Source organism: Meles meles, chromosome 1 (assembly GCF_922984935.1).
Source record: "Meles meles chromosome 1, mMelMel3.1 paternal haplotype, whole genome shotgun sequence".
Lineage (NCBI taxonomy): Eukaryota > Metazoa > Chordata > Mammalia > Carnivora > Mustelidae > Meles > Meles meles.
The window spans coordinates 193,597,493-193,611,581 of NC_060066.1; the positions used below are offsets into that span (position 1 = coordinate 193,597,493).

At 42.9% G+C, this 14,089-nt stretch overlaps 1 protein-coding gene across 1 annotated transcript in view; it reads left to right on the forward strand.

The window, feature by feature from the left end:
* Window positions 1-13,852, forward strand: part of SNRNP40 (small nuclear ribonucleoprotein U5 subunit 40) — a 35,381-nt gene extending 21,529 nt beyond the window's left edge. The window contains exons 6-10 of the mRNA XM_045979611.1: window positions 5,121-5,241; window positions 7,203-7,285; window positions 9,207-9,268; window positions 12,508-12,611; window positions 13,340-13,852. Of these exons, the coding sequence (XP_045835567.1) occupies window positions 5,121-5,241; window positions 7,203-7,285; window positions 9,207-9,268; window positions 12,508-12,611; window positions 13,340-13,389 (420 nt within the window). The 3' untranslated portion in view covers window positions 13,390-13,852. The remainder of the gene's footprint in view (window positions 1-5,120; window positions 5,242-7,202; window positions 7,286-9,206; window positions 9,269-12,507; window positions 12,612-13,339) is intronic.
* Window positions 13,853-14,089: the final 237 nt, after the last annotated feature.

A 14,089-nucleotide genomic window follows, 5' to 3' on the forward strand; every position in this document is an offset into this window, starting at 1 on the left:
TTTTTTTTTAAGATTTTATCTATTTGTCAAAGAGGGAGAGAGTGCGTGCACAAGCAGGCAGAGGTGGAGAGAGAAGCAGGTTCCCTGCGGAGCTAGGTGCCCTTGAGCATGTGACTCTTGATCTCGGAGTCATGAGTTCAAGCCGCCACATTGGGCATAGAGCTTATAAAGAAAAAAAAAATTCCCATTAAAACATAATAATAAAATAATTATTAAAGTTTACATATGGTGAAATCAGGTTCGTTTTGTGTACAGTTTTATGAATGTTTATGGTTGCATAGATTTGTGTAGCTACCACAAACAAGGTGCAGAACAATTTACATCATCCCCCAAATTTTTTAATGTTCACTTGTGTCAAACCCTCTTTCCACTCCTAACTCATTCCGACCATTGATCTCTTCTTTGTCCTATAGTTCCTTTTTGTAGAATATCATACAAATGGAATCATACAGTATGTATAACCTTTTGAGACTGGCTTCTTTTCTTTAAGTCTGAGAATTTGATGCCCTCATCTCCACTGTGAAGATAGATCAGCTTAAGAATAATACTCTTGTGCTAGGAAAGCCTTCTTATGACATACAGTGTGGCTTATTCCACATTCTTTATCCTAGGCTCTTCCTGGGTCTTCTCTAAACAGATATATTTAATTATGCTGTAGTCCTTAAGGGCTACCCGATCCCTTTTTAGGATTTGAAGGTTTTCTGTGACCTCTCAGACACGCACTGTATGTTATACCTTCTGTCAGGGTAGGCAGTTTCTGCCGACAGCTAATCTCAACTCTGTTCTGAAGGCCGAATTTATCTCACAGAGAATGTGCAAATAAAGTTCTATAAGTACAGGAATAACATATGTCAGTAGGTTTTTTTCTAAAAGGATGTCCTTCAGGGGTACCTGGGTGGCTCAGTCAGTTGAGCATCTGACTCCTGATCTCAGCTCAGGTCTTTATCTCAGGGTCAGGAGTCCAAGCCCCACATTGGACTCCATGTTGGCTGTGGAGCCTACTTAGAAAATGAATGAATGAATGAATGAATGACCTTCATATTTCTTTGAGAAGTTCCCTGATTCTAGTTTCGTGTAATTTGGTGAATTATGTCCTACTTACTATAACTGTGTTGTTTTTTTGTTTTTTCTTTTTTTTTTAAGGTTTTTTTTTTTTTTTTTTTTTTTTTTTTTTTGTAATCTCTGCACACAATGTAGGGCTCAAACTCATGACTCCTAGGTCAAGAGTCACATGTGGGATGCCTCAGTGGCTCAGTCAGTTAAATGTCTGCCTTCAGCTCTGGTCATGATCCCAGGGTCCTGGGATGGAGCCCCATGTCAGTCTCCCTGCTCATTGGGAATCTGCCCCTCCTCCAAGTATGTGTGTGCATGCATGCTCTCTTTCTCTCTCCAATAAATAAATAAATAAATAAATGAGTAATAAGTAAATAGGATTTCTGTTTTGTCTACAAATATTCAAATTTTTCTGCCAATGCTTTGTTTTCAGGATTTTTTTTTTTTTTTTTTTTAAGATTCTATTTATTGGGACGCCTGGGTGGCTCAGTTGGTTGAGCCACTGCCTTTGGCTCAGGTCATGATCCCAGGGTCCTGGGATCGAGTCCCACATCGGGCTTCTTGCTCGGCAGGGAACCTGCTTCTCTCTCCACCTCTGCCTGCTTGTGCGCGCGCACTCTCTCCCTCTTTGAGAAATAAATAAAATCTTTAAAAAAAAATCTATTTATTTATTTGAGAGAGATGGGGCACCTGAGTGGCTCAGTGGGTTAAAGCCTCTGCCTTCGGCTCAGGTCATGATCCCAGGGTCCTGGGATCAAGCCCCACATCGGGCTCTCTGCTCAGCGCGGAGCCAGCTTCCCTTCCTCTCTCTCTGCCTGCCTCTCTGTCTACTTGTGTTCTCTGTCTGTCAAATAAATAAATAAAATCATTTAAAAAAAAAAAACTATTTATTTGAGAGAGAGAGCGAGAGCACACAGAGAGGGAAAAGCAGACTTAACCACTGAGCAAAGAGCCCGATGGAGGGCTTGATCCTAGGACCCTGAGATCATGACCTGAGACAAAGGCAGACGCTCAACCAACTGAGCCACCCAGGCACCCCAGGATTTTTTTTTTTTAAGAATGTACCCAGTACTCCAAAATTTTGGGGAAAATTTCTACTCTGCTCAACTGTTTCTAGCATGAAAACTCATATTGTTGATGCCCACTAACCAGAGACCCAAACATTCACTGAACAGCTGATTTGGGCACTTGGAGAATATCTTGCTTAAATTAGTTCTTTCTGCCGCAAATCCCAGATACACATTGGTTGTGCACAATGTGTGTAGGCCACAAGAAGGAGGTCTGGAAATGGTGCCCAAGTGTTATAAGGGATGGCACATTTCATTCTCTCCTAAAAAAACTAAAGACTTCAACAATGCCTTCTCTGAAGAGAAGGAACAATAGCTTGAACAAAAACGCCAGCCATTTCAAGCTTTCCTGATTATTGAGGCAGCAAACATCCTGACACCAAAATCACTGTATATAAAGTATGTTGGGTTCCACACTTGAGTGAGTTATTGATGGGGAAAGTGGAGTTGTCTGCCTTATGTATTGCTTTGACATACAATACCAATCATTTCTAGGTAAGAGAAGTACCTTAAACAGGCAGGAAAGAAAAAAAAATTGTTTTTTCACTTAGAAAAACTACATGGCAGTATTAAATCAAATTTGGAGGAAATTCTGAATAATACCAATGACCTTAACAAAATTGCTGTTCTTCTTCCATATGACATTTCAGACCATTTCTGTTGGCTTTATTTATTTATTTTTTTTAACGTAGTTTCAGTCTATGTAAATGTGTATAGTGTTTTGTATTTTCCTATTAGCTTAATAGCTTATTATTGGAGCATTTTTACATTTGGTCTTCAGAGTTATTTTTAGGAGTTGCTTAATAACAGCTACCAAGTATTGAGGGCCTGCGGTGTACCAGGCATCTGCTAAGCATTCTATTTATCATCTTCCCAACAGCCATAGGAAGTAATGTTGTTATCCCCATCTTATAGACCAGAAACAGGCTTAGAGAGGGTTAGTGGCCCAATAACTCTTAGGACTTGGACAGTCTGACCCTAACTCCTCACTCTTCCACTCTGCTATACTTTTTTTTTTTTTTTTTTAAGATTTATTTTTGAGAGAGAGAGTGGCAGAGGGAGAAGCAGATTCACCGCTGAGCAGGGAGCCCGATGCGGGGCTCCATCCCAGGACCCTGGGACCATGACCTGAGCCAAAAGCAGACATTTAACTGACTAAGCCACCTAGGCACCCATGCTCTACTGTCTCTAGCATGAGATCCCATAGTGTTGCAGTATGTTTATGGGCCATAACTTAATGAACCACTTATTTTCCGTGTTTGACATTAGGTTATTTTTAGCCAAACTGTTCTTACCTTTCCCACCCAGACAACAGTGAATCTACAATTTATCTTTATTTTTAATAAATATGCTTTTCCATAGTATATGTGTGTATGTGTGTGCATATAACAACATTAAATGAAAAATTTTAAGCATCTGTATTTGTATATTATCTTGTTATATATATTTATGTGTAATCATATGCCCTTTTCAAATGATGTGTTCACTTGTTTTTCTGTAGTTCTAATAGTTTAGTTACAATTGCTAAGAATCATAGTTTAAGTATTTTAAGCTGACACTTAGTTTAATTCCTAATATATTTTGTTATGATTTAAGAATAACCCCTGCAGGGGGCCTGGGTGGCTCAGTGGGTTAAAGCCTCTGCTTTACGGCTCAGGTCATGATCCCAGGGTCCTGGGATCGAGCCCCGCATCGGGCTCTCTGCTCAGCAGGAGGCCTGCTTCTTCCTCTCTCTCTGCCTGCCTCTCTGCCTACTTTTGATCTCTGTCTGTCAAATAAATAAAATCTTTTTAAAAAAAAAAGAATAACCCCTGCAAATTCTTAACTTTTGTTAAATTTTATTATACTATTATAAATAACATTATGTAATATATATAATAAATATGTTTATATTACATGTAATTTATATGTAGTTACATATATTAAAAAGTTATGTAAGTTTATAGCCCTTTAGTCAGACATAGTAAGTTTGACTCCCTATTTTAGAAAGACAAGTGAGGGGGGTGCCCGGGTGGCTCAGTGGGTTAAGTCTCTGCCTTCAGGGCGCCTGCGTGGCTCAGTTGGTTAAGCAACTGCCTTCAGCTCAGGTCATGGTCCTAGAGTCCTGGGATTGAGTCCCACATCGGGCTCCCAGCGCCTTGGGGAGTCTGCGTCTCCCTCTGACCTCCCGTCTCGTGCTCTCTCTCACTCTGTCTGTCTTCTCTCTCTCAAAATAAATAAATAAAAATCTTTAAAAAAAAAAAAAAAAGTCTCTGCCTTCAGCTTAGGTCATGATCTCAGGGTCCTGGGATCGAGCCCCACATCGGGCTCTCTGCTCAGTGGGGAGCCTGCTTCCTCCTCTCTCTCTCTCTCTGCCTGCCTCTCTGCCTACTTGTGATCTCTGTCTGTCAAATAAATAAATAAAATCTTAAGAAAAAAAAAAAAAGAAAGAAAGACAAGAGTGGCCCTGTGTGTCTCAGTTAAGCATCTGACTCTTAATTTCGGTTCAAATCGTCATCTCAGCGTCGTGAGATGACTCCCATGTCAGGCTCCAGCTCCGTGCTGCGTATGGAGTCTGCTTAAGATTCTCTCTTTCCAGGGTGCCCGGGTGGCTCAGTCAGACATCTGTCTTTTGACTCAGATCATGATGCCAGCGTCCTGGGATGGAGTCCTGCTGAGCAGGGAGCCTGCCTCTCCCTTCTCCCTCTGCCTACAGCTCTGCCTGCTTGTGCTCTCTCTTTCTCAGTCAAATAAATAAATACAATCTTTTTTTAAAAGATTCTCTCTTTCCCTCTCCCTCTGCCCCTACCCCTACCCGTGCTCATGCTCTCTCTCTCAAAAAAATTTTTTTAAAGACGAGTTTTTTTCCTCTTGAAGAAATCCTCTATTTTGTGCTAAATACTGGGCCCATAGCCAGATGGAGAGGGGATACCAGTTTCTCCAGGCAGTTGACTCTTTAGTAACTATGTTTCTTTGCTATTCTCAATTTTGATTTCTGGGAGCACCTTTTTGTTTTTGTAGGTCTGGGACTTGCGCCAAAACAAGCTAACCTACACCATGAGAGGCCATGCAGATTCAGTGACTGGCCTGAGTTTAAGTTCTGAAGGCTCTTATCTCTTGTCCAATGCAATGGACAATACAGGTAACTATGGAAAGGAAAGCTCTCCAAGGGTCCAGACACTGTGGACCTCAAGGTCAGCAAAGAAAGTGGGCATTGGGTACCAGAAATGTGTACTGGGATAAATGTGGATCCAAAGAAAGAGTCGGGGTGCCTTGGCGGCTCAGTGGGTTGAGCCTCAGCCTTCAGCTCAGGTCATGATCTCAGGGTCCTGGGATTGAGCCCCGCATCAGGCTCTCTGGTGAGCAGGGAGCCTGCTTCCCCCGCCCCCTCCGCCTGCTTCTCTGCCTACTTGTGATTTCTGTCTGTCAAATAAATAAATAAAATCTTTAAAAAACAAAACAAAAAGAGTCAAGGGTGGTTCACAGGTTTCTGCCAGGGCAACTGGGAGAACACATTATAATAGAAAAACCTTTAGAAGATATAGTCAAGAAGCCAGGATTCTAGTCCCAAATCTGCCTACTCTAATCCTTGGGCAACTTTGCTTATAGCTTTTAAGACCTGTTTCAGCTCTGGTATGCTGTGGAGCCAGGCAGTGTACGAGAAGCTCCTGGTGATTAGTAGTTTGTTGAGATCCATCCATAGCAGTTCTCGAGCATTACAGAGAGCACCAAACTTGAATGACCAGTAGAGCTGCTGGTAGAGTTGCACTCTGTCCGCCAGTGTGTCCTCCCTCCCTGCTCCAAAGCGCTGGTAGGATGGGAATTGCACAGTAAAACACTGCAACATTCTGCATTCACACAAATAGACTCTTCTCTGTTTGTTTTTGAGTTGCCACATGGTAGGATGGGTTTACTATAACAAAAAAGAAGGTGGATTATATGCTTAATATTGGGAGGATTTAGAGATGACCCCCCCGCCCCCCGCCTCTGTGTACAAGTTCAGAGGCTTGTCAGAAACGGAAATGCTTTCACTGACATTTTTGTAATGAAGACAGTGCCTGGCACTCAGCGGGCGCTGAGTAAGTAGTTCTTGAATGAATGAACACCCTTACCTTCTGACTGTATTCTCACCGTAATAGCAAACTTTCACACCTACCTTCACTTTCTATGCCTATCTGAATCCTAGGATTGTTACGTTTATTACACTCAGTTAAAATGACATCCCTTGAATTCCGCTATTGATAAAGGATTTGTTACCAACAGCTGTAGCCACTGCTTACTGTGCTGTTTATATCCTGATTTTGATGTATTTGCCATTGACAAATTCTAGCATTGTTCACAGTAAGGAATGATGAGGTTCCCTAAATGGTTATTAAAGTAATAAGAATTTTTTGTTATGGCTGTATAATAAAATGACAAAATCCTTATTTTTTCCATTGCCTCTATTCTTTGAGAGCCCTGGTACATGTATCGTCGTATTTGGTCCTTAATTTACTCTCGTAAAAAAGAAAAAGAACAAGTGGTATTCTCATCTTACAGAGACTAAACCACAACCTTACTTTACCTGATACCACCCGTACATATAACAGCTAGAACAAGAATCAGAGCTCACTTTTTTTAACTATTGGTATAATACTGTCTTAGTATAACTTGACCTTGCTCAAGTCTAGACTGTCAGGTGTCCCTATGAGCAAAATTAGTCCTGTGTTTGGTTTTTATAGATTGTCACAGGAGTCAGTGGTATTTAGATTGTCATATTAAAGCTTTGTTAAATGTGGCTTTTTTGGGTTGGCAGAGGAATCATCTGCCAATGTTTTGTTAATGTCACACCCAGCTACTTTCCGTTGCAGACCCCCGGCAATGCGCTTGGCATTTCCCCTTCCTGCCCGCTCAGCTTTCCACTGTGCCCTTAGACCCTGTTAATGGAATTTGAATGCATTTTATGCCTGTTTAGGGGGGGAAAAAGAGCCTTATCATGTACCTTATGATATACCATGTTGGCCTTCCTTCACCAGGAAACAGCATGTGTCATTGACATGACGTTGATTGCAGCTGAATTCTCAGGAGACCTCTGGCCCATAACTGTTTTTGCTCTGTTTGCAGTGAGGGTCTGGGATGTCCGGCCATTTGCTCCTAAAGAGAGGTGTGTGAAGATATTTCAAGGAAATGTGCACAACTTTGAGAAGGTAAGTTCTGCATGGCAAAGAGTTTTACTGTCCATTTGACTCAAAGATAACATTTAAGATGGTGCTAAGAGCAGTATTTACATACATCAAATCATTATGTTGTACACCTAAAACTAAAACTATGTTCCATGTCAATTATATCTCAGTTCAGGGGGGATAAGTAGCTCTACTAAGAAGGGGCTGCATTTTAGATAACACTGTTTCCCATCAAAACTGTTCTTGTGGCGCACCTCAGAGGCTCAGAGGGTTAAGCCTCTGCCTTCGGCTCAGGTCATGATCATTTGTCATGATCTGGGATCGAGCCCCGCACTGGGCTCTCTGCTCAGCGAGGAGCCTGCTTCCCCCACACCCCCTGCCTGCCTCTCTGCCTACTTGTAATCTCTCTCTCTGTCTCTCTCTGTGTCAAATAAATAAATAAAATCTTTAAAAAAAAAAAAAAAAAAAAGACTCTTCTTGCCTGGGTGGCCCAGTTGGCTAGGCTACTGCCTTTGGCTCAGGTCAGGATTCCAGGGTCCTTAAATTGACCCCCCACATCGGGCTCCCTGCTCAGCAAAGGGCCCGCTTCTCCCTCTGCTGCTCCCACTGCTTGTGCTCTCCTGCCCTCTCATTCTGTCAAATAAATAAGTAACTGTTCTTGCCAGAAATAAAGCTAATGGAAGCATAGGGAGGAAGGCAGGCCCATAGGTAGGTAGTGATGGGACCCCCTTTTTTTAAATTTTAAGATTTATTTAAGATTTCTGACTTCAACAAGATAGTGTTATCCTTTTAGTTCTTTGGCAACTTTGACCCTCTGGTCAGTGTTCCATATGGAACCCAGCCTTCTTGGCTATTACCCAGGTGGCTTCCCTTACCTTCCCAGTGCCCAGCTCTTGGGGCCTTGAGAATACATCCCTCTTCTCAGTATGGATCATGGCCCAAAGTTTGAGAGAATTTTTTCTGTACTAGGTCAGCTCTTAATAGCAGCTTTTCCTCCAGATAATTTGTTAATAGAGACATACGGTTTTCTTTTGGAGTCTGTTTGATTCAGTTTCACTTTATAAATCAAATCTTTGGGCGCCTGGGTGGCTCAGTCAGTTAAGTGTCTGCATTTGGCTCAGGTCATGATCCCAGAGTCCTGAGATCGAGTCCCACATCAGGCTCCCTGCTCTGCAGGGAGTCTGCTTCTCTCTCTGCCCCTCCGCCCACTCGTTCTCTTTCTCTCTCTCTCACTCTCTCTCAAATAAATCTTTAAAAAATTGTTTTAAATAATTCTTATTTTTTGTTGAATTTGGTTTTATTTTTATTTTCCTTCAAGATAAAATTATTAATGAGGATCAAAATAAATATGGAGCAAAGGAAGTCTCCATTTGTAGGCGGAATAAAACTTTGTTGCCAGGTCCTCTCTTAATTTACTATAAATTAAACATTTTCTACCATTGGTTTGTATGTTATATGAAATAAAATATGTGGTCTTAGGCCACAGAATATAAAATAATTGCAATTTGAAGTCTCAGGGTACCTGGGTGGCTCAGTGGGTTAAGCGTCCAACTCTTGATTTTGACTCAGGTGATGATCTCAGGGTTGTGGGATCAAGCCCCGCACTAGGTGCGGCGCCTGCTTAAGATGCTTTCTCCCTCTTCCCTGCCCCTCCCCTTAAAAAAGAAAAAACGAAAGAACGAAATTTAAAGTCTTGGGGGTTTGGGAGAGGCTGGTTGGGTTATGGACATTGGGGAGGGTATGTGCTATGGTGAGTGCTGTAAAGTGTGTAAACCTGGCGATTCACAGACCTGTACTCCTGGGGCTAATAATACATTATATGTTAATAAAAAATAAAAAATTTTAAAAATAAAAACTTAAAGTCTTTCAGTGACTTTATAGTCTAGTAAAGAGGGGCTTGGTACATTACTGTATTAGTTGAATTCCTGCTTATTCACCTTTGTAGAATCTTCTGAGATGCTCTTGGTCACCTGATGGAAGTAAGATTGCAGCTGGTTCAGCTGACAGGTAAGGGTTGCCGGGTGTGAGGTGAAGAGTGACAGAGCGGCAGGTCCATTGTCGTGTGTGATCCGAGCTGGAGCAGACATAGAGCTACGGCTGTCCTGGGAGAGGGAGCCGTGTGCAGTGTGAGGGCCCTAAGCATCACATCAGACAGGCGCAGCATTGCCAGTCTGTGGATGCATTTTCGACGGGGAGGGTAAACACTTTCTTCACTTCTGTTGGATTCCCTCTGCCATCAGAGTGAAGTCTAGACTCCTAATCTGGCTCCCGTTTCCCTCTTCAGATTCTTTCATTGTGCTTCAGTTCATCAAATACGTGTTGTGTACTCGCCTCCCCCACCATTGCCGCAGCGCTTCAGTCACATGGAACATTCCCTGTCTTACACCCCCTGTGCCTCCAGGCTTCTCTCTCATGTCCCCTCTCATTCTCTAGACTTGTGTATCTCTCTAGAAATCGCCTCTGTGTTCTGTCTGTAAACTTTCCCCAGCCCTCTCTCTCCCTTTCCTGTGGGGTAGCACTAATCACTGTCCTCTCTGCACTGTCGTCACACCTTACACACCCAGCCTTTATCAGCATTCATCACATCGTACAGTAAGACAAACACAGTGGGGCACCCTCACTAAGTTATTTGCTCCCGGAGGTCAGGCAATGAGTCTTAGTCATCTGGAACCCAGAGCGGTATTTGACCTATTCTGAGCACTTAGTGAATATTACATGAATGAATTCCTAGCTTGAGGACAGCAGTCAGCTCTTAGCCTGCATATCAACTCAGCTATTGGTAACGGCTGCCCCTACTGAGGATGATTCAGAGCAGGGTGTGGGTACAATAGGGCCGTGATTGCTAGATGCCGGTTATGTCAGCATGTGAGCTAGGTGTTTTTCAGCCCCGGGCTGAATTCAGAGATGTTGAGACTTTCCTAGCTGTCAGTTTAAACTGGCTCAGCCATTAAGTGATGAATTAGAGAAGGGAGCTGAGGCACCTGGGTGGCTCAGTCGGTTAAGTGTCTGCCTTCCGCTCCAGTCCTGATCCCAGCCAGGGTCCTGAGAACCAGAAAAAACAGGGGTGTTTTCTAGGGATCAAGGGCCCAGATGCAAACAGGTTTGCATCGTGGTGGTACAGAAAGCTGCCTTGCAGAGGGAATCTGAGGGATTTTCAGTAGGCAGGTTGCTAAGGAAGACCTTAAGAAACGGGCCCACAGCCTAAGGTGCGTTCTGACAGAGTGAACCAATCTAAGTGTTTTTACATCATTTTCAGCAGTGATATCTTTTTTATGTAGTTAAGCTTTTACATGATATTTGCCTAAGCTTTTCTTTTGAGCAGTTTGTTTCTGCCATTGGTCCTTTCTGACTTTCAGTGTCCTCTTCCTTCTTTCCTTCCCCACTGTTCCTTTAAACCTTACATGGGAGCCTCATGGCTCTGGCCTGAGCACAGGCCATGTGTCTCCCTGCTGGGGTTGGCTACGTTTCACAGGCCACCTCTCCAGTTAGCCCCAAGTCAACAAGCAGCTCTGTTATATAAGGAACCTGGTTCCTGCTGAATGTCGCCGTGCCAAAGTAAGGGGAGGACAAGGAACTCCTCTAAAGTTAGCATCTAACTGGTGGCCATGGAGAGTGAGGCCTTCAAGTAAACCCTTGGAGAGCTTGCTGGCTTTTATGTGCCTGGGAAATGTGTCCTCAGAAAACTGCTGTTCAGCTTGGCCTGGATTTGGCAAGTTTCCCCTCTCTACTTGGAAATCACCTCCCTCCTCATGTTCAAAATCAAAATCCTTCAACAGTTCCTATCCAGGACTGTGGGAAGACTGGCCAGTCTGTCTGCCGTGAGTTCGCCTATTGTCTTCATGTCCATCTGTTGTGATGATGAATGTACTCGTCATGACAGCAGCTGTCGTTCTGTGTGCCAAGTGCTTCACATACATCATTTCATCACTTCTCTCAACCAAGCTGCGGGCTCAGTGTAGTCTCCATCATCACAATGAAGGAGAGAGGAGCTCAGATAAGTTAAATACTTGTCTAAGGTTACTTATTGAGTAAATGAGTACATGAGACTTGAGCCCAGGTCTTTCGGACTCCTGGCTCAGACTTTGTTACTCTGCCATATCGTCTTGGGGGCATTATTTGCTCTTAGCAAGGAAGAAGACCATAGGAAGAACATGAACATCAGAGCCAAGGAGTCTGGAGACAGATGAGCTTCCTGCTTCCTCCCCATCTTGCTTGGAACTTTTATTTAGTTCCTGTGGAGTGTAGTCCTTGAGAGCTAAACAGTGCAAGTAAGAAGCTTGTATTTAGTTGTATTTTAGACCAAAAATGGAATGTCACATCAGCACCAGGCATTTTATAATCAAGTACTGGTGACTGTACCCTTTTAGGGTTGACTGAACAAAACAAATATGTAAATGATATTTATAACCTGCTTGAAAACCACCAGCCCTTTAAATTTACCAACAGATCATTTTTGCATGGTCATATGAAGATCATGTCTCTCTATTTTACCCTTCAGCCCAAAATGACCCAAGCAAGGTTGAAGGTCATAAGAACTTCTGAAGGGTGAGGGGAAGTAGAAGATGTGAGGGTGGTAAGAGAACGGAGAATACTGGAGTTCTCATGTTAGTTCTGTCGCTGAGCCCCTGATGAACTGTGTCACCTTGGAAGAGTCACTGTTCTTAGCCTTCTTATCTGTAAATTGAGTTCAGACTAGCTGGTCTGGTCATGGGATTCCCATGAGTTCAGTGCAAGGTTGGGTCAAGTATATATTTGGGTTGTGTTATACTGCAGAAATTTTCTGTCCCTTCTCTGGGCTCTGTGATTTGAATGCAATACTGAGAAGCTCCAATGGATTTGCAACCTAGGCTCCCAGCCTGCCGTAGTTAGGTTACCTGTATGACCTCCTGGACAAATAGCAGGTGCTCTTTGAAGATTTCTGTGTGGGGACCATAGGAAAAACTGTCCTTCTCCATGTTCTTTCCTATCTCACAAGCTTACATTTGAAATACCAGTAATGCTTATGGTTTTAGTTATTCCTGTATCTCTGTTCAGTTACTCAGGGACAGGGTCCATCCCTTATTCAAAAATCTGTATTTCTAGTTCCTAAATTCTAAATTTCTATATTCTAAAGCTAGTTCCAAAACACAGTTGAGTAAATAGGGATAATAAGTAAATCTTTGCTTCCATTTCTCTTAAAAAGCCAGGCCTCTGCCCTCCCCTGAGCTCTAGGAAGCTCTAGCATTGTGCATTACGGTACTTTACAGGTTCGTGTATGTGTGGGACACCACAAGCCGGAGGATTTTGTACAAGCTGCCCGGACATGCTGGCTCCATCAATGAAGTGGCTTTTCACCCAGATGAGCCCATCAGTAAGTCTGTCCTGACTTTGGGGTAAGGGAAACTATGGGAACCTCCCTAAAGGGGCCCTGAAAATACCAAGGCAGAAGTGGCTGGCTGTTGTATGTGAATTTCCATGTGGGCTTTACGGCTGTCTATTGACAGTCTCGCCATGGTTTTAAATGGTGACGGGAAGAACGTGTTCCATCTTCTTAATCTCAAAGGGAGACTGGTTAATCTATTTCTAGTTCTCTTGAGTTTATGTGCTTCAAGTCTGTTGCAGTGATGTATTTGGATAAATAATATTTCTTAATATTCAACTATAAGTTGCAATTTAACATATTATTGACTAGCTAATTAAACAGTGGGCCTTGAATTTAAAGAGAGAGCATAACTTTCTCCCGGGCTAACTATAAAACAAGCGGAAACACATTTGCAGAATGTCTGAGACAGACATTGATTCTTCCCTGGAATGGCTGAGAAGGTCTTTTTCACAAGGTTTGGCTGACACGGGACATCAGGGTTTAGACCCTGATAATGCATTTCCCGTAGCACAGTCCACCCTTGTGGTTTCAAGAGGACTTGGATTGAAAAGCCAGGCTACCGTTTCCTGTGAACAGTGTTGAAGAGGAGGGGAATTTAAACTAAACCCAATTGCTCTTTTATACCAAAATTGGCTCTTGACACAAGAGCCCTTGAGCACCGAGTCTCCTTGAGCCTTCATTAGTTCCAGTTATCTTCTCCATTCTCCTCACCCCAGTCCTCTCAGCGTCCAGCGACAAGAGACTGTATATGGGGGAGATTCAGTGAAGACACAGGATGGAGGAACCGCCGGCTGCTTGACCCTGAGACCTCAGGCGGCGTGAGTGCCATCCAGCGGTGCCCAGGCCAGCAGCCTCCCTTCAGATGAAGATCGTTCCTAGCAAAAAGCAAGGAGGAGGTGGCCATATTCCAGCAACCACTGCTGTCCCGTTCCACCAGGATGATTAAGGCAAGCTGACAGTGGCCTCTAAAAACCACCGGCCAGATTTCAGGGACTGTTTGGGTTTTTTCCTTTTTTTTTTTAAAGTAAGAGTTTTTCAAAGAGACAAACATGGGTTGGTTTGTAGTTTCCTGTTTCCTAATCCAGGCAGCCAAAAACAGGGAATGTGACTGAAATTTGTTTATTGGGGATTTTTTTTTTAATTCAATAACTGGCTTGTATGATATTTTTCTTTCTGTGTTTCTCTGAGTCATTTTGTATTAAAAACCAAATAGATGCCTTTTTACAAGAGCCATGTGGATTGGATTTATTGTTGTCTTTTCTTTGAAGCTTGATCGCTGTAAATCTGAGCTGGGCATGATGTGGTCAGGGGAATACAATCCATTTAAACTTCCAAGATGCTATTTACAGGGATGTTTAGGGTTTTCCCCACTTTTCTCTTTTTTAGATTTACTCCCATGAAGATTTTTTTCCCAGAGAGTAATTATCCATAACAAACACTTTCTCACCTACTAGAGAGACTAGCAG